This window comes from Canis lupus, chromosome 1 (assembly GCF_003254725.2).
Source record: "Canis lupus dingo isolate Sandy chromosome 1, ASM325472v2, whole genome shotgun sequence".
NCBI classification, from domain to species: Eukaryota; Metazoa; Chordata; class Mammalia; order Carnivora; family Canidae; genus Canis; species Canis lupus.
Genome location: NC_064243.1, coordinates 99,677,594 through 99,698,015, shown reverse-complemented (window position 1 = coordinate 99,698,015; position 20,422 = coordinate 99,677,594). Strand labels below are relative to the sequence as shown.

Here is a 20,422-nt window from a genome sequence, read left to right as displayed (position 1 = left end):
GCGGGTTAAACATCTGCCTTCAGCTCAGGTCATGATCCCAGGGTCCTGGGATCGAGCCCTGCATCAGACTCCCTGCTCAGCAGAGAGCCTGCTTCTCCCTCTCCCTCTGCTGCTCCTCCTGCTTGTTCTGTCATATAAATAAATAAAATATTTTTAAAGAAATCTGAATATCTGGCTCTTCCCAGAAAGCCAAGATATCTGGGAAACCCATATTAACTCCACCATTTTGTCTACTCACCCCTTAATAAAAAGGACAGACTTCCTTGGTGGCTACCAGAAGTGGAACAATGAAGGCCAGTGCTATTCTCTAGAAACTCTGGCTACTTACATAATCCATTCTCCAGACCATGAGCTCTACCCTCTTGATGATGGGGCTCCTGTATGGTGATAACCACAAGGTGAACAGCTCAGGAAGAATACAGGAATTCATAAAACACTTGTTTGGATTTCCATTATGGGTGATACACAGGTCTGCAGGTCCTGAGAAGCTCTGCACTCTTATCTCACTTGGATAGTCATCTGGAAGTTATTTTTTAAAACAGTTAAATTATTTATTTATTTATGATAGTCACACACAGAGAGAAAGAGAGAGGCAGAGACACAGGCAGAGGGAGAACAGGCTCCGTGCCCCGGGAGCCCGACGTGGAACTTGATCCCGGGTCTCCAGGATCGCGCCCTGGGCCAAAGGCAGGCACCAAACCGCTGTGCCACCCAGCGTTCCCTGTAAGTTATTTTTTTTAATGAAGATTTTATTTTTAAGTAATCTCTACATCCAAAGTGGGGCTCAAATTCACAACCTCGAGATCAAAAGTTCCATGCTCTACCAACTAAGCCATACAGGCACCTCAATCTAGAAGTTTTTGTTGTAACTTTAGAACAGCCAAGTTCTATTTTTCCAGTCTGCTCAAAACCCCATGTTTCTATACTAAGAATGGCTCCCAAATGGCTCCTGTAGATCTCAGATTAAATTATATTTGCTTCACCCTACACAACAGAACTACAGCTGATGGAGAACTGTGGTACTCCTTTGTCCCCAATGGCAGTGCTGTAACTTACTAGTCTCCCCAACTCCCTATTGCCTCATACCCCTTGTTTCTCTATATAGTATCCACTGGGCCTCTACTGGCCACCCAGGTCATATCTCCCTATTAGGAACAAGAAGACTGCTTCCCCTCAAATGGGGGAACCCAGACTTCTCTCTACAAACTAGAGACCTGCCTCCTAATCCAACAGGCCATGCTAATGTTGCAGACTAGCATCTCCTTCTTCAGGGTGAGCTCTGGGCCTTCAGGTAACTCTGAAATATAGGCCACTATGTTCATTCTATGAGCCCTTCAGTTTTTCCCAGTTCTTCAGGTGCAATGCAAAGTAGACTATAATAGAACATAGAGCAATTCCCTATGTTCCTTCTATATCTTGAGGCAGATGTTGTTGGGTACTCTGTCTCAGCCATTCCTCACTCTACTTGCTTCTTTTTTCAACCTACCCTACCACAACTGTCAAGGTTAAAGTTGACTTGATTGGGGTACCTGGATAGCTCAGTTAAGCATCTGACTCTTGATTTCAGATAAGGTAATGATTTCAGGGTTGTGAGATTGAGCCCTGCATCAGGCTCTGTGTTGGGCATGGAGCCTGGTTAGGATTCTCTCTCCCTCCCTCTCTCTCAAAAAAAAAAAAAAAGTGACTTGGTCAATAAAGTTCTTTATTATTATGCAGAATACAGAAGACCAAGATAAGTGATTCAAGGGGAGGGTGATGTGTGGGCTCAGTGGACACATCATTGGGGTTACATGCAGACATGACAACATCCATGAGGAATGAGGAATGTGCATCTTCCTGAGAAGCCCAAACTGGACATCCCTCAAGGCCCCTCAACCAGCATGGGATTAGTTTACGTCCTGTCTTAGAGGCAATGGGAATGAAGCCATTCCAGTGGATCCAGGACAATCATGAATCCCTCCAGGAAAAAGGAAGGAGAGATGTTTTTCCATGTATATGTAGATAATTGCTGCAAATATTTGGATCCAGGCAGGCTGGAAAGGGGAGATAGTTCAGCTGTGGGCTGCTCAGAAAGGGTAGAGTACATTCTGAGGGCTTCTCCACATTAGTGGTACAAGTAGGTAACTTCTCTGTGGGTATTCTGCTGCATGAAGTTTGACTTGGCTGAAGATCTTCTCAGAAGGACCATATCCATAAGGCTCCATTCAGGTATGAATCCTTTTATGCTGAGCTAGATTGCAGAGGCGGCTGAAGACTTTCCCACAATGGTTACACTCATAAGTCCTTTCCCTGGTGTGAACTATTTGGTGTCGAACAAGTGTAGATCGTTCACTAAAGGCTTTCCCACACTGGCTACACTCATAGGGCCTTTCTTGTGTGTGAACTCTCTGGTGACGAACCAGGTGGGAGTTATTACTGAAGCCTCTCCCACATTCACTGCATTCATAAGGCCTTTCTCCAGTGTGAACTCTCCAGTGATAAATGAGGCTGGACTTTCGGCTAAAGAATTTCCCACATTCACTGCACTCATAAGGCCTTTCTCCAGTGTGAACTTTCTGATGTTTAGTGAGAATGGAGTTCTGGCTAAAGAACTTCCCGCATTCACTGCACTCATAAGGCCTTTCTCTTGTGTGAACTCTCCAGTGCTCAATGAGACTGGAACTGTGAGCAAAGGCTTTCCCACATTCACTGCACTCATAAGGTCTTTCCCCGGTATGAATTCTCCAGTGCTGAGTCAAACTGGAGCTGCGGCTGAAGGCCTTTCTACATTCACTACATTCATAAGGCCTTTTCCCAGTATGTACTTTCTGGTGCTGAACGAGGGTGGAGCTATTGCTGAAGGCTTTCCCACATTCGGTGCATTCAAAAGGCCGTTCTCCAGTGTGAACTTTCTGATGTCGAAGGAGGTGGGAGCTTTGGCTGAAATTTCTTCCACATTCACTGCACTCAAAAGGCCGTTCTCCAGTGTGAACTTTCTGGTGCTGAGCGAGGTTGGAGTTATTGTTAAAAGCTCTTCCACACTCACTGCACTCATAAGGCCTTTCTCCAGTGTGAACTCTCCAGTGCTGAATGAGAGCAGAGCTGCGGCTGAAGGCTTTACCACACTGATTGCATCCATAAGGTCTTACTTGAGTGTGAACTTTCTGGTGCCGAAGGAAATTGGAGCTTTGGCTGAAGGCTCTTCCACATTTGCTGCATTCAAAAGGCCTTTCTCCAGTGTGAACTTTCTCATGACGAGTGAGGTGTGACCTGTTATTAAAGGCTTTCCCACATTCACTGCACTCATAAAGCCTTTTTCCTGTGTGAATTCTCTGGTGATGAACAAGTGTGAGTTTGTGGTTGAAGGTTTTCCCACAATCACTGCACTCATGTATTAGTCTAGTGTGAAATTTCTGGTGCTTCCTCAGTTTAGAAGTGTGACTGAAGGTCTTCCCACACTCTTTACACACATGACATGTCTTTCCATCATGACATTTTTGGTGATTTACAAGGGTTGATTTCTCTTCTAAGGAATTTCTAACTGTTGAGCATCTAAATGCTGTCCCTTCAGAGTGAGTTCTCAGGGGGCTGAGCAGAGTGGAGGTCTTCTGAAAGGCTTTTCCATAATTGTTGCACTTGAAGAGCTTCTGTGTGGTATGGACTTCTGTGAGCTGCTCAAGATTAGAGCTATGTAAGGCCTCCCTACACTCTATGCTCCTTTGTGGTCTCCTGCTGTTGCCAAAGGCTGGGTGCTGGAAGAGGTCATGGCTGTCCAAGGCATCCTTACCACCTTCCCCACAAGTGAAGGGCTTCTCTGACAGGTAGACTACAAGGTTTTCTACAAATGAATCCTTGTCCTTGTCCCATCTGAAGGGCTTTTCTCTACTGTGTCCTTTGTCCTTCTGGTGATAGTGAAGGTTTGCACTGAACTCAAATTCTCTTCTACATGTTCCACATGTGTAGGGGGTCTCCTTAGGATATGTTCTTTGATGTTCATCCAGGTGTAAAATGTTTTTCAAGAACGGGCTACACATATCACAGGTGTCAGCCTTCTGAGTGGAAGGATTTACACTAGGGATCCTGACCTGTGACATCCTTTCTACAGAAGCATTCTGCTTTGAACGGGCCCCCTCATCTTCCATTCCATACCAACAACCTGAAAGCAGAGAAATTTCTGGATAACTGAGTGTTCCACTTGGTGGAAAGGGTGGCTTCAACAGAAATGAGTGGCTGACATATACAGGAATGGGTCTGAGGGATGGTGACAGGCCAAGAGGGCCAGAATAAGAGTGAAGGGCCTACTGTTCATGACAGGGCCTAGCCAAGCTACAGAATAAAGGAGGCCTTACTATAGGCAAGGATAAAGAGAAGGACAAAGAACTTGAATAGATATTTCCCAAATACACACACACACAGACACACACACACAAAGGGCCAATAAGCACATGAAAAGTTGCTCAACATTAGTCATTAAAGAAATGCAACCAAAACTACAGTGAGATACCACTTCACACCTACTAGGATATCTATGGGAAAACAATGACAAGTGTTGATAAGGAAGTAGAAAAATCGGAATACTCATACACTGCTGTGAAAATATAAAATGGTGTGACCAATTTGGAAAATAGTTTGGCAGTTCCACTCCTATTTATCTATCCAAGAGAAATGAAAATGTACCCATGCAAAAACTTTTACTTGAATGTTCATAGCAACATTTTTCATAACACTCAAAAAATGGTAACAAGACAATGCCCAATCAACTGATGAATGAATAAACAGGGCAGCCCCGGTAGCGCAGTGGTTTAGCGCCACATGCAGCCCAGGGTGTGATCCTGGAGACCTGGGATCGAGTCCCACGTCAGGCTCCCTGCATGGAGCCTGCTTCTCCCTCTCCCTGTGTCTCTGCCTCTCTCTATCTCTCTCTCTGTGTGTCTCAAATAAATAAATAAAATTAAAAAAAAAAAAAAAAAAAAAAAAAATAAACAAACTGTGGTATATCTACACAATGAAATATTATGTGGCCATGAAAAGGAATGAAGTACTAATATGTGCTACATGGATGAACCGCAAAAATATTATGCTAAGTGAAAGCCATTCACAGAAAAACATATACTGTGTGATTCCATTCACATGAAATGTCTGAATAAGCAAATGTATATAGTCATGAAGTATATTAGCAGTTGCCTAGGCTGAGGGAGAAGAGGTGAGGGAGGATGGGGAGTGACTGGTAATGGGTACAATTTCTCTTTAGGTGATAAAAATGTTCTCAAATTAGATGATGGTGATATTTATACAACTGTGCAAATACACTAAAAACCTGTAAATTACACGCTTTAAAGTGTGTAAAGTTCCAACTTTATGGTATATCTCAATAAAATTATTTCTAAAAAAAAGTCTCAGGGGGGAAGGGACAGAATTTAGGCATGGCTCCACACTGGGTCACCCAGCCAGGAACTGGTCAAGCTGAGTGGAATCCATCAGGCAGATGATAGGTGCCCAATCCCCAACCTGGCCAACAGCTACTGGGACAATTCATGAGGCTGTTGAGAGAGGCAGGGAGAGTGCACACAGCCCAGTCCCAGCACCCACAGCACCTGTAACAGGAAACCTGGGAAGAACTAGTGCCTGGGTTCCAGCTTTGGAATGAACAGAAAACTTTCTATGGGAAGAAGGCAAAACAACAGAAGCTGGTCACCATGCTGAGGCAGGGCAGAAAGGCCTTACCAAGGGAGGTCATGAGCTCAAAGTTCTCCAGCATCACACTGTAGTACAGATGCCTCTGGCCAGCATCAAGAAGCTTCCACTCCTCCTTAGAAAAGTATACAGCCACATCTTCAAAGGTCACTGGGCTCTGCAATGACAAGACAGCTAAGCCAAGGGGTCAATAGATAGGCTGAAAAACAAACAAAATCATTAAATGGACACATCCAGGCCCTTGGCCTATGACTCAGAGTTATGCCACATCTACCACTGGCATCTCCTCTTCTTGTGACCCCCTCAGTCCATCATTCCCTGACTCACCTGCAGGTCCTCCTCCTCCTCAGGCCCCCACCTCAGAGGAGATAAGAGGCCCTGACACCACTGGTGTCCCTCTCTCCTTGTAGTTCCACTGGTCACTGTATCCAGGCAAATCCAATCCAGGGGAACAAAAAGCAGGTGGGCACACAAATGCTGTCTGAGCTCTGAGCTGGCCAAGAATCCCTTCTCTATAGTAAACAAGCTCTCCTGTGTTGTGTCTCTTGTCTTTCCATATCACACTTTCCAAGTATAAAAAAAATCAGACTCTCTTTTCTCCCTTAAGCCTCTACTACTAGGGACCTGAGCACACTGGTTCACATTCCCTTATTTTGTATATGTCACTCTTTGGACCATACCATCTTCATATCTAACCACCCCTCTATTCCTTTTTTTTTTTTTTTTTAAGATTTTTGTGTACTCATGAGAGACCCAGAGAGAGAGGCAGAGGCACAGGCAGAGGGAGAAGCAGGCTCCATGCAGGGAGCCTGACGTGGGACTCGATCCTGGGCCTCCAGGATCATGCCCCCTATGGCTGAAGGCGGCGCTAAACTGCTGAGCCCCCCAGGCTGCCCAACACCCGCCCCCCCCAGTCCTTTCCTTGTCTACACCACAGGCATCTCCCTAGTCCCTATATCCAACTACGCACGTGGCATACCCAACAAAGGCAACCAGGATCCAGCACTCAGCCTGGCTTGCCCCACATCTCCAAAAACTACCACTGCCACAAACAGCCATCACTTCTAATTAATGCTTCCCCTCTCAGCTCTGTTGCTTTAGCCTTCAGTTCTCCAGAGCCATGAGTAAATCTTAAACACTGCTGCTCTCTTCCACCTCTACCCTTGTACATGCTGTCCCCTCACCAGTCATAGCTGTTCTCCCTCTTCCTATTAGACAAATCCCAGACCTACTGCCCCCCACCCCTGGCTTGGGAACTCCAGTCCAAACCACACTACTACCCAGGCCCCAAGGAGGATGGCCACAAATACCTACTGAGCTGTAGAGAGGTAAACCAGTCTCACCTCAGGCCCCACTGTCATCTTATCTTTGTTACTTTCATGCTTCATTTTTTCATCCCAGGTCTAGTCTCTGGTCAGAGGCTTGGTCACCATTCTGGTCAACCCACAGCCATAAATAATGTCCACACACAAGTCTCCATTCCTTGGATGTCTCTAGCATGCACTTGGTATAAAGCATACTCAGTATCACAATTTGGCAGTCTGTAGGACACCTCAAATACAATATGGCCAAAATCCAACTCTTTACCCTCCCTCTGATATGTACTCACTCTAATTTCCACATCTGAAAAACCTATCTGGGTCAATCCTCGTATCTCACTGCCTCACATCAGGAAATCTAGTCCACTCTACTTAAAAAGTTCAGGAGCCAATAATTTCTCCTACTTCCATCTTTGGTCCTAAAGCACACGCCAGAACTACTGAAGTCACTCAAGGGAAGGCTCAGTGGTCTTCCTGCCTCCAATCTCACCTCCATCATCCCCTGACTAAATCTGTTTTCCACTCAGGATCCAGAGGGAGCTTATTAAACCTGAGTCATATCATCTCCCTTCTCTGCTCTAAACTATCCACACTCCTACCATGTTCACAATTGAGACTCAGTTCCTTAGCTTGCCATTCCAGGCTAATATCTGACCCCCTGCTCTCTATATCCACCAGATGAAATACAGACCTGCAGTTCCCTGAACACTTGCAACTGATACACCTCCAAGAAATTTGCACATGACCGGGACACCCTTCCAGACCTTATCCCATAGGATTCCAGAAATGTGAATGTTGGGGGGAGATCATCAAGATGTGACTGCCAGTTGACCCATGCATGAGCTTGGCCTGGGCAGAGGGAGGTTTATCACCTCCTGTCCTTGTCATCACTTCCCATCTTCTATTCCCCCAGAGACACAGCTTTGAGATTGTGATACGGTGCTGAAACCATCTGGATGGTATTTGTAACTGAACCAAGTTAAAATCTCTGTATAAACTTAAGATTCAGTGGGCTAATGTGGAGGTCTATTTCTGGGGCTGTCCCAGGCAGCCTTCCTATGTACCTGCCCTTGCTTATTAAAATTTCACCTACTCATCTGGAGTGACCTGCTTCCTTCACTCTCTTCCTGCCCTCTGCCTATGGGGTCGGTGTCAGATTACATCAGAGAAGCTCCTCCTAAGGAGGCTGCCAACTAACAGTGAACCCCCCTCTATATAAGCTCCGGCCTGGATTCCGGAGGCTAGGAAAAGTGACTCAACTCCAGACTCAAGTGTAGGCGAAGAGTCCTGGACACACTATTCCCCGTACAGGGGCTCGAGGATCAGGACAGGGATCCCAGCGGGTGAGAAACCGGGGCACCTTCCACTCACCTGCCCTGGGTCCATCAGCGACGCTGCTGGCCTGGTCAGGCTGTGGGTTGGCCGGGACCGTGAGAGGCGGCGACAGGGACAATAAACAATGTGGGCTCATGCAAACCCCCACACCCTCACTGCCTGGGGTGACAGCAGGCTGACGGTCGCACTTAGGGCCTTAGTCTTCCCCAATATCAAATGCGCCCGAGGACCTGAGGGCTGCCTCCCGGGACCGCGGGTAGAAAGCGGAGGGCGGGGGCTCGTAAACTCCGTTTTACATCCGGGAAACCAAGGCTCAGAAAGGAGGAGCCATTACCCAAAGGGTGAAAGTGCGTGCAGTGGTGCGGTGACAGTTCCAACACTCCCCTACCCCCATCTCTGGTCCCAGTGGACGGACGCCTGCCAAGCAGCCCACCAACCGCCAAGTTAAGAGCGCAATGGCGACAACGGAAACGCCCAGGCTCAGAGCAAGCCTCGGCTGGAGGCCGGCAGCCCACTACGACACTAGGTCCCTGAGCCAGTAGCTGTGCTGCTGTATCGTTGCCTAGGTGATGAGGACTCGCGCCCGCCGGGTCGCGGCTCACGCAACGCGAACTACATTACCCAGAAAACACCTCACCGGGTCCCATCAGTGCTTCCCAGTAAAGCACCTAGGAGAGGACGTTTCCGAGCGCACCAATGATGGGCTAGGGGAGGGGCGTTTCCGGAACCGCCGCGGTCTTCTGGCCACCACATCAGGTGTCCCGCAGTTTCAGTAACGGCTTGCGGTTTTGTCCGGAAGCGGTCTTGCACCGAGGGACCTTTGAGCCAGGCTATGGACGGTGTGGTGTCCAGGAGGCTCTCCGAGCCTGCGGGCGTGACCCACCCGGCTGGACTCTGAGTCCCAGTGTTCTAAGTCCCTGACTGAGCTCCAGGCCTAGACGTTCAGGACATGGGGGATTCGCGCAGATGCCAAGTGTTCATTCCATAATGTAGTATGTTAAGATGTAGAGGGTAGCGGCAGAGGGATCTGCTTATGCAAAGACTCAGAGGTGAGACTGATCTGAGGACATTCAGGAAAGTTCTGTCTTCCACTGCAAGGAACCAGGAGCATGAGTAGAGGGTGCTGGGACTCATAGAAATTTTTGAATAGAAGAGGGATGTCCGGGGCGCCTGGGTGGCTCAGTCAGTTAAGCGTCTGCCTTCGGCTCGGGTCATGATCCCAGGTGCCTGGATCCAGCCCCACATTGGGCTCCCAGCTCAGCGGGGAGCCTGTTTCTCCCTCTGCTTCTGCCTCTCCCCCCTGCTCATGCTTGCTTGCTCTCTTCCTCTCTCTGTCTGAAATGAATAAATAAAATCTTTAAAAACAGAAAAAAGAAGAGGGATGTCCATGATCTGATTTAGGATTTTGAAAGTATCCCAATGTATACCAAGTAAACATACTGAGTGAGCACACTGGTGGGAGAGGGGTTGTGGCCAGGCTGAAAACAGGGAGATTCATGAGAATGCTGCTGCAGTATTCATAGGGACAGCTATGAAAACTGTACAGAGCAGGAGTAGGAGAGGTGAGAGAAGTGATCCGATTTCGGTTAGATTTTCAAGATGGAGTTGATAGGATTTCCTGATAGGAGTGAATGTAAATAGTGGATAAAGGACCATCCCAAGTGTTTAGGAGAAGAGAGGTACTGCTGTTCATTGAGATGGAGGTTGGCAGGAGGAGGTTATGGGGAAGATAAGCAGTTAGAATTTGTAGATGTAGAGTCTGATTTGTCTGGAGACTCTGGGTGGGGGTGACACGTGTGCCTGTGAACATACAGGGAGTTCTGGTTTGGCCTCTGAAGTCCAGGCCACAGTCCAAGGAAGGACCTGAGAATGGCATTTTGGAAGGAGAGCCTTAAGTTGTGGTTACAGATGAATGGCCCTGAGGTGAATGTGGGGTATCCAGACTAAGGACCAGTGGTTAGGTGGAGGAAATGGGTGTGGAAGAAGAGAAGCACTGTCCAAAGACCGGTGGATCTGGGAAGAGTGCACATCCAGGAGGAGGATCCATTCTCAGAGAGTGAGCAGGGATGTCAGGGAACAAGGTTTGGGAGCTATAAGGGGAAGTAGCTGCAGGACAGAGACTGGAGTTCCAGGTCCCATGCCCAGTGCTTAGATGCATCTGTTTCGTGGCCTGGTGTTGCAGAGCCCATTGATCCTTAAGGAGAAGATCACATACCTATTTTGGAAAAAGTGGAGCTATTACCATGGCATAGTCCTGTCTTCACCAGGTTAGGCAAATGTGTTCCCCATGGGATGTGTTGCTGGTCCTGGTGCTGGCCCATGTCTTGATGGCTCTTCTCCCAGAATGCTGCATAAGCAACCCCAACTGCTTTTGCCTTGAGACCTTTTCATCATTGTCAAGGGGCAAAAATATCACAATCCAAATAACAGATCACATCCAGCTTGGTGATTATCTGGCCAAGAGACCCCATCAGGGCCTGTTGCTTTTCTGTCCCCTCTGTCATACCTCCATACTCCAGGAGGTTTCCTGCCAGCTGTCCCTTGTCAGCTCCTGTGATGGCACCTGAGTACTGACATGGTCAATGATTGTGGGGACAATGATTGTCAAAGATCTCCTGCTGAGATCTTTCCCGGTTATTCATTTTGTGAGGTTCAGTTTTCCAGATGCATGGGTGATCCTCACTCACCTTGCTCTGTCATGGGTAAATTACCCTGACATGGAGTTGACCTCTCACAAACCACTTGATCCACCATAAGAATGACTGTCTACACTACCCTAAATGTGGTCACCCAAGTTGAACCTGGCAAGGAGACCTGTACAGAGCATCTTGAATCAGTCAATGACCAGAGAGGCCCATGAAGGACCAGTCCTGGTCAATGCAAAACTGGTATGGGAGGGCCTATAGAAGTGGGCTGATCTCTCATGTGGTATCTGACCTATGCCCTCTGTTACTCTGGTGCCCAATAGCCATGTCTCTTTTCTATCGTTCTGACCACTTTCTGACACTCTGTTCTACTTTCCCTTGACTCTTGACCCTGGCTGATTCCTCCATGTCTTTTGCCTCACAGCCTTTCTCCTTCTGTCATCTTACGGTCAGGTTCTCCACAAGTGACCTCCCCTTAATGTGTCCTGTGCTGGGATCCCTGGGTGGCACAGAGGTTTAGCGCATGCCTTTGGCCCAGGGTGCAATCCTGGAGACCCAGGATCAAATCCCACATCGGGCTCCCAGTGCATGGAGCCTGCTTCTCTCTCTGCCTATGTCTCTGCCTCTCTCTCTCTCTCTGTATGTGACTATCATAAAAAAAAAATTTAGAAATATTCACACTGGAGAAAGCTCCTGTGTGTACAGCCAGCATGAGAGAGCCGTTGGCCACAGCTCCTGTGCTGCCAACACCAATAACTTCACTAGAAAAAAGCCATTTGAGAGCAGTGAATGCAGTAAAGTCTTCAGCTGCCCTTTTCTTTTTTAGCATTTGATTATAAATAATTAACCTATTTAAAAAACTTCATTCAATATAAAAACAATAATACCTGAGAAAGAACCTACTCGAGTAGCCTTCAGCCATAAGTTGGACCTTGTATAGATGAACCTCCACCTGTGGAGACACTCCATGACTGCCTTGTGTGTACGGAAGCCTATAGGGGCCATATTGTACCTTGTGACCACTTATCACATTGTTGGGTGCTGTGGAAAATGCTGTTCTGTGTTTGATGGTCAACTCCGATGGCTCAGCATAAGCAGCCCCTGTTCTCTGCTTGCCCTGCCCTGGAAGGATGGTGGTGGCCCTGTACCCATTGAAGTGGTATCATAGTGCTCACCCATGACTGAGTTTGTCATGGACATGACTCCTACTCTGAGCAAGGGGCCTGATAGTATCTGGAGGGCTTCTGGGTAAATTTCCCATTATGGACTTTGTGAAATCTGCCTTTGACATCCATGATGCCTTCATTGAGCTTCTTCTGTTTAGCAGGAGTGCATTGAGTACATAACAGAAGTGTTCTTAGTTTGGTCATCAGGGTCCCTATCAGTTGACAGTGCACAGCAGCAAGGCATGGAGCATGTCTGTCTAGATGTGACCCAATTTGCATTTATATCCCATGTTTCCTGGCAAAGAATGAAGCTTGTGTGTTCTGAAGCTTCTGACCTGGAGTTCTCCCTAGAAAAGGCAGTGGTTGGCCTGGAAGAAGCAAGATGATGGTATGTGTTTCAGGGACTGTCTCTCCCACCTCAGCAGTGTTGGAAGTGCTCTGAAGGCCATATCCTAGTAATATATCACCTACTTGGTTTGTACAAGGATGAAATGAGTACTATAGATAGAGAATACTGAGTGTGAAGAAATAGGACATGAGAGAGCCTGGCCTGACAGCATTTTAATGTTTGGGCCCTTGCAAGATCTAGGTGTCAGAGGGTCTTAAGGATCTGTTATCTCCCACAGCTATACTCCTAACCAATGTTTTATGCATTCCTGTCATCTCTTAGTGGGGTAGATACTTTTGGTTATCTCCATATGGTCAGGAACTCCAGGACTTTGAGAAAGAATAGCCCATATTCCTGTTTGTTAAGTGGCTTTATTGAAATGTAATTTCTGTATTATAAAATACACCTATTAAAAGTGCATAATTAATGACTTTTAATAAATTTATAGTTGTACAGCCATTATTATCTCATCCCATACCCATTGCCTCAGAATGTTCCTTTGAACACTTTTATAGCCAAAACCCACTCCTATCCCTAGCACCTGACAACTGCCAATCTATATTACACTTTTGCCTTTTCTGGATATTTCATATAAATAGAATCATATATGGGACGCCTGGGTGGCTCGGCAGCTTGGCATCTGCCTTTGGCTCAGGGCATGATCCTGGGATCCAGGATCAAGTCCCTCATCGGGCTCCCTGTGGGGAGCCTGTTTCTCCCTCTGCCTCTGTGTGTGTGTGTGTGTCAATAAATAAATCTCTTTAGAAATAGATGGAATCATATAATATATAGCTCTTTGTCTTATTTCTATCACTTAGCATAGTGGTTTATTCATGTTATTTTTATATATTTTATTCCATTTTATTGCTGAATAATATTCCCTTGTATGGCTATACCACAGTTTATTTATCATTCATTAATTGGTAGATTTTGAATTGTTTCCAGTTCCTGGCTATTATAAATAATGCTACTAGGCACATATGCTTACAAATCTTTGTGTAGATATATGTTTTCATTTCACTTGGGTAGATTCTTTAGGGGCCAAGGGTAGGCTGCTCCAAGATGGGCCACTTTGACATAGAGATTATTTTGAGTTAAAGTAATCGAGGGGCATCTGGGTGGCTCAGTCAGTTAGGCGTCTGACTCTTAGCTCAGCTGTCTTGATCTTGGGTCATGGGGCAGTTGGGCTCTGCACTGGGAGTGGAGCCTCCTTAAAAAAAAAAAAAAAAAAGTAATAAAAACCCAACAGATTAAGGAGCAGCTCTCTACCTTCCCCACAACTGCCTAATTTTCATTGGAAAGGAGAGACTAATAGGATGGGAACTATTAACAGAGACTCTACTTAAGGAATTTATCTACATAATAGAGAAAGCTTATATTTCCAAACCTCTCCTTTCAACTTCTTGCTACTGAGCTTTCACCCCTTTGTATCCTCAGTCCTCTACCCTTAGCTTCATGTTGCTTCACCGTCTTTGGAATTTCGTATCTGTTGATTCCCTGTATGTATGCCTAATAAATTTTATTTTCTCCTGTTAATCTGTATCATGTCAATTTGATTCTAAATGCAGGTATAAGGACCATAGGACAGAGGAATGTCTTTCTGCCTAACAATTCCTACTACTACTTGTGTAAGTCCTCAGGCTCTGGTCAGATCCTCTTGGAGAGAAAGAGGTCAGGGCCATGCCATAACAATTGGGTACAGGGCAGAGATGGAAAATGGGGCCACCCCAAAGTGCTGCCATCATTCATGTCTCCCTCCAGAGAATGAGAACACAAGATCTCCCTCCAGCCTTCTCTAAGTATGCTGAGATGACAGGCTATCGGGCAGGAAGGGGGGGGGGCTGCCACCTGGTAGAAGTGAGATGGCATCTGACAGTGATATAATCTGGCAAAGCACCTGGGGAGATTACAAAATGTGACGTAGCTCCTGAAAGCTTCCTATGTTTCTGGCCATCTCCTGGTAGGGATATTGGGATATTTTCCAATTTTTGGCTTATGGCTTCTTCACAAAGGTTCCTTTCACAAAAGTTTTCTCAGGAGTGAACCCGTTAAAGATGAATAAGGAGAATGCCCCGGTTAGTTGTTTTCCACATTTGCCATACTCCTAAGGCCTTTCTTTGGTGTGACTTTTCTGGTGCTAAGTGAGACTAGAGCTCTGGCTGATGGCATTCCTATGTTCACTGCACTCAGATGGCTCTTTCCCAGTATGACCTTTCTGGTGTTTAGAGAGGTTTGAACTATAATAGAAAGGTTTTCCACACTTGTTACACTCATAAGGCTTTTCTCCAGTGTGAACTCTCTGGTGCTGAGGATGGAGCTTTCACTGAAAGCTTTCCCACACTGGCTGCACTCATAAGGCCCTTTTCCAGTGTGAGCTTTCTGGTGTTTAACAAGGTTAGAGTTATAACTGAAGGCTTTTCCACATTCACTGCACTCATAAGGCCTTCCTCAAGTGTGAACCTTCTGGTGCTGAATGAGGGCATAGCTTTGCCTGAAGGCTTTCCCACATTCCAAGCACTCCAGTATGAATTCACTGGTGTGGAACAAGGTTGGAGGGGCAACTGAAGGCTTTCCCACACTGGTTGCATTTATAAGCCCTTTCTCCTGTTTGACTCCTTTGATGCAGAGTAAGTTTGGAGGTTTGCTGGAAGGTATTTCCACATTCACTGCATTCAAAAGGCCTTTCTGTGTTGTGAACTTTCTGATGCTGAACAAGAGGAGAGCTATTAATGAAGGCTTTCTCCCATTCATTGCATTCATAAGGCCTTTCCCCAATATGTATTTTCTGGGGCTCAACAAAATTGGCAATACAGCTAAAGACTCTCTGGCATGTCTGCATTCATAAGGCCTTTCTTTGTTGTGAACTTTCTGATGCTGAACAACTTGGAAGCTGCGAGTGAAGGCCTTCCCACACTGGCCACACTCATTAAGGCCGTTCTCTAGTGTGAACTCTGGTGCTGAACGAGTGAATGTTTCCGGGTGAAGGTTTTCCCACATTCACTGCAACTGTGATACATTTGTCTGGTATGAACTTTCTGATGTGTCCTCAGTTTAAAAAGGTGCCTGAAGGCCTTCCCACATTCCTTAGACACATGGGATGTTTCTCCAGCGTGATTTTTTTGCTGATCAACAACAGTCAAGTTCTATTTAGAGAAGTTTCCCCCTGTGGGGCATCTGAAAGGTCTCTCTTTGGAGTGAGTTATCAGGTGGTCCAGGAGCATGAAGGCCTTCAGAAAGGCTTTCCCTCAATTGCTGCACTTGAAGGGCTTCTGTGTGGCATGGACTTCCTGCTGCTGCTGGCAGCTAGAGCTGTGTTGGAAGGCCTCCTTGTTCTTGGTGCTCCTGTGTGGCTTCCCCATGCTGTGGGTAGCCTGATGCTGCAGGAGGTCATGGCTGTCCAGGACATCATTAACATGTTCCCTGCATGTGAAGAGTTTTTCTCCACTGTGCTCTTCCATTTGGTGCTGGCGAGAGTTTGTACTGAGCCAGAACCCTCTCCCACACACCTCATACTTTTATAGTTTCTGCCTATGGTATATTCCTTGATGCTCAGCTAGTGTAATATGTCTTTCAAGACCAGACCACACATGTCACAGGTGTTGGCCTTCTGGGTAGAAGGACACGCCTTCGGGGTCCTGAACTGGGGCACTCCTTCTACAGAAACACTCTGTTCAAGAGGGGCTTCCCCTACTCCACACCAACAACCTGAAAGCAGAGAAATGTTGGTAAAGTTTATATAGGCTTTGTTTGGAGGAGGTAGCCCCTTTATAGATGTGGATCTGACAAATTTAGGAATGGGTCTGTAGGATCAAGTCAGGGTGAGGTACAGCTTGTGGTGCAGTACTAGGCCTAGGAAGGTGAAGATTCAGCATGTGAGAACACAGGTGTAGGGTTCAGGCTGGGAGGAGAGTCAGGGACTACAACTCCTCAGCTTTCAGCAAGAACCAACACAGGCAGGCACCATATCTCTGATATGAAAAGGGGACAGAGAGGAGTGTGCATGAGCCCAGGAAAATCCAGCTGTAACTGGGATCTGATGCTTAAAGCCTGTATGCGTGAGATACGTGCACATCTCATAATACATTGGCTATGGGTTAATATGGGACACTCCTGTAAAAGGAGGTGTGGAGTGGGCTTAGGAAGACACAGAGATCAGAGCAGTAGAGTCATCCACCACCCAGTATCCAGGGACAAAGCAGAAATGGCAGGAATGTGGTGTCTAGAATGAGGAAGGAAAGTGGAGTAAGGTATGGCTACTGGCCCCAGCAACAAACACGAGTGGAAAACAGGGAAGGTGCCCAGTACAGCTTGAACCCAGACCCAATGTCACCTCTTCTCTGGCTCCCACTCATCAGAGCCAGACCCCCTCTCAGTCTCTCTTACAGTGTATGGAGACATGTCCACTCTGTCAGGCTCCCAGGGTCTTTGTCCTGTTCCAGATGAGCAACCACACAGGACTTAGAGGTTGTAAGTCCTGGGAAAAAGATAGGGTGGGTGAGTGGCTGGCCCAGGTAACAGCAATCCAAGCTGCAACAGACCACAGGGAGCTCATGTAGTCTTTGCAACTGGGAAGAAAATTCAATGTTGCAAAATAAGTATCTCACAGCAAGAGCCCAGTGGTTGCCACAAGTAATAACCATGTTGGTGTCTAAAGTCTGTGACATAGCTAGGCTCCTGGAAATGCCTGATATAAAGAGGGGGTACGAACCTGGGCACAGCGGTGCCACTGATCTGAACAAACTCAGGCAGCCAACCTGAGACCCTGCAGTCCTGACCCCTTCCCCATAAAGAGAAGCAGATATTGGGGCTCCTCAGGGAAAGGAGCAGGCTGTGCCTGTGCCCCAGCTCTGCACACACAGCAGATAGTCCAGAGGACGAAGCAACACCCATGCTCAGCTGTAGGAAGACAGAGCTATTCCTGGGAAAAGAAGAAGGACAGAGACTAGAACTGAGGCTGGGGGTGAGGGTAGGGGTGGAAAGGCCTTACCCAGTGAGGCTACAAGTGCCAAATTCTCAAGCATCACCTTGCAATACAGGTGCCTCTGAGCCTCATCAAGGAGCTCCCACTCTTCCCAGGAGAAGTACACAGCCACATCTTCAAAGGTTCCCGAGCCCTGCCATGATGAGGACAGCTAAGTCAGCCAAACCAAAGACAGCAGAATAACTAACAAAAAAATACACAGATGAACCGATCGAGACCTAGATCCCACATGCTGTCTGGTGGGTAGTCTCTGACCCCCAAATCACCCCTGCCAACACACTCCTAGCTTCTCCTGAAGCTCCAATACCATGGGTGCCATTGTTTCCTTGTGTCACTGATCACTATGTCCTCCTTCACACAGCAGGGAGATGGGCAGGTAGTTGCCACAAGCTCTGACCTGGTTGTGGGGCCTCACTGCCTCTACCAGGCAATTCCCTTGGCTTCCCAGTTCCTGACTCCCAGAACAACCAAACTGGGGCTCATCTCACATAGGCCCCCCAGTACCAGGACTCCAGTCCATCAATTCACACCACCTCTGCATGTGCACGTCCATCTTTGTACCACACATTTCCAGACCCCACCAACATCCATGGCACATCTTCCTCCCACTCACCCTACATATCACTCTGCAAATGGTGTCCAGAATGTGGCTCACTTGGTGAGGTCAATCAGGATCTCATCCTGACCCAGACTTCCAAATGTCCCAACCTCCAGAGGTGGCATCCAGCCTTCCTTGAGTTTCTCTAATTGATCCTATTCCTACCTTTATCCCTTAGCCATCCAGACTGGGCCACAAAGACCTCTGGGACCTCCAGGTCTCTCTGCCTTTATTGATTCTGTCCCCTCACCATCCACAGTATTCCTCTCTCCTCGTAAGAATGCACATTCAAAGCCCGGCCCCACCACCTCCCACCCCAGGCATGGGATACCCCCAGGTGATTACCATTGAGCTAATCTGCTATCCTGACTAAAACCCTCAGGTCCCACAGAGGATGGCCAAGAAATGCTGGTGAGTCCATAGAAAAGTAAATAAACATCAGCCCTATTCCCACTGTCATGTTGCTTGCATCTCCAATATGCTTCAGCCTATCCCAAGGATCTTGGTCACGTTCTGGATCCTCTCATACACACACCTTCTCTCATGGCTGCTCCTCCCTTCATCTGACTTTGTGACACCCACCAACCCTGCCTAGGTACCCAGGCCAGTCACCCAGTCCTCAGCTGCTCCTGTGGGACATCTTTCACCATAAGCTAAAGATACCCCCTCCCAAATCTGAGCCAGAGCTCCACCTCAGTTCACAGGCTGACTGCTAACTGGATGTCCCCAAGTTGAATTCCTCAGTATAATCAGACATTCAATGTCCAGATGACCTGGAAGTCTTTAGGACATCTCAGCCTCGACAGGGTCAAAAATCTGCCTTCCGATCTTCCCTGAAACCTGCTACACTCAGCAACCTCCCCATCTCAATCGACGTATTTCAATTCTACCTTCTCCTAGTTGAGGCCAAAATCCATGGGGATTATCCCAGCCTCCTCCACTTTTCTGCACATCATAAAATCTGGCTGGCCTAAAAGAAAGATCCAAAACCCAACCACTTCTACCAACTCCAGTCACCAGGCCGACACCATCACCCACCTGATCTAGTAAAGAGCATCCTTATGGGCTTCCCTTTCTGCTCCCTAAACCTCACCCACCCCCAACCCCACCTCTGTTTTCCACTCTGCAGCCAAAGGGAGCCAGTGAACACCTGTGTCAGATCACATTTCTCCTCTCCTCTACCGCACACCTTCCATGGTTCCCACTAGTCTCAGATTACAGGCCAAGCTCCCCAGACTGCCATTCCAGGCCTGACTCCTGCCCACCAGACATAAAGAAGACCTATAGTTCCCTGGATACTCCCAGCTCAGCTTCATCTCTATAAGCATTTGCACATCCTGGTTCCTATGTCTGAAAGAGCTTCCCACATCTTGTCCCACTGGATTCCAGAATGGTGAAACTTTCCACATAACCCCCAGCCAGGACTCTGGACCCCGGGCTTGGGGTGATCCTAGGGTCCCAGAAGCAAAGAAAGAGAAATGAAGGTGGAGGAAGAGTCCAGGGACTCCCCACTCCCCTCTATCATGGGCCCGGGGTCCGGTGAGTGAGGGCGGCGGGCGCCCTCCACTCACCCGCGCCGGGTCCACCAGCGCCATCGCCGCCGCCATCGGACCCGGGCAGGCCCTGAGTGCTCAGCCGATCCCCACACCTCCACTGGGCCAGGTGCTTGCCCGCCACCCATCGCAATCGGGGCCTCAGTCAGAGGGGACGGAGGGCGAGTGCGGAAGAAGAGGATAACCCTGTTACAGGAGATCACGACTGGTACGAAACGCAGAAGCTGAACCCATCCTCTTCACTGTCCTCTCTGTCCGGGTCCCAAAGAGGCGCCTGGAGAGCAGCTCCGACAGAAAGCTCACGTCCCCAAGAGCGCTGTGTTACTACCAGCCAAAAGCAAACGAACTTCTACGACGGAGACGCCGGAAGTCCCGTGAGCCTCAGGAAATAGCTCTTCTTCTGTGCTGTGATTGGCTTATAGTTCACTGCCATCTCCCGTGGCCTTCTGGTCAATGTAGTTCTTGCCGAGGTCCGGCGCGAGGCGCCGGCGAGTTCTCCTAGGCAACGCCCAAGTGGCAACGCAAGGAGCACTGGGAAATGGAATAGTGCTTAAGTATGCCAACTGTATGTTTCAGCTTCCTCTTAAAGGGGCCACTCCAGATTTCTTCCTCCAGAGATGCAGGGAACCGCATTCTGGAGTGGAAGGACCAACCCTGAAGGGACCCCGGGGGAACAGGTTCATTTTTGCATTTTCCTAGGATGTAATATGAAGATAATACCTCCTTCATGGGGAGTTTTAATAACAATAAATGTTTCTTTAATT

At 47.7% G+C, this 20,422-nt stretch overlaps 1 protein-coding gene and 1 pseudogene across 1 annotated transcript; both read right to left on the bottom strand.

The window, feature by feature from the left end:
- Positions 1-1,681: 1,681 nt before the first annotated feature.
- ZNF132 (zinc finger protein 132) lies at positions 1,682-8,941 on the bottom strand. The gene is made up of 3 exons (XM_025421249.3): positions 8,364-8,941; positions 5,704-5,830; positions 1,682-4,135 (listed from the first exon to the last, which is right to left on the bottom strand). Exons 1-3 carry the CDS (start codon positions 8,376-8,378, stop codon positions 2,205-2,207), a joined length of 2,073 nt encoding a protein of 690 aa, XP_025277034.1. The 5' UTR covers positions 8,379-8,941; the 3' UTR covers positions 1,682-2,204.
- A 3,936-nt stretch (positions 8,942-12,877) lies between these two features.
- Positions 12,878-20,142, bottom strand: LOC118349955 (zinc finger protein ZFP2-like; annotated as a pseudogene).
- Positions 20,143-20,422: the final 280 nt, after the last annotated feature.

Excerpts from the sequence above, each read along its gene's own strand:
- ZNF132 (XM_025421249.3), bottom strand. Across the intron at positions 4,136-5,703 it reads TGAGCTCATGACCTCCCTTG|GTTGTTGGTATGGAATGGAA; the intron begins GTAAGGCCTTTC and ends CTCTGCTTTCAG.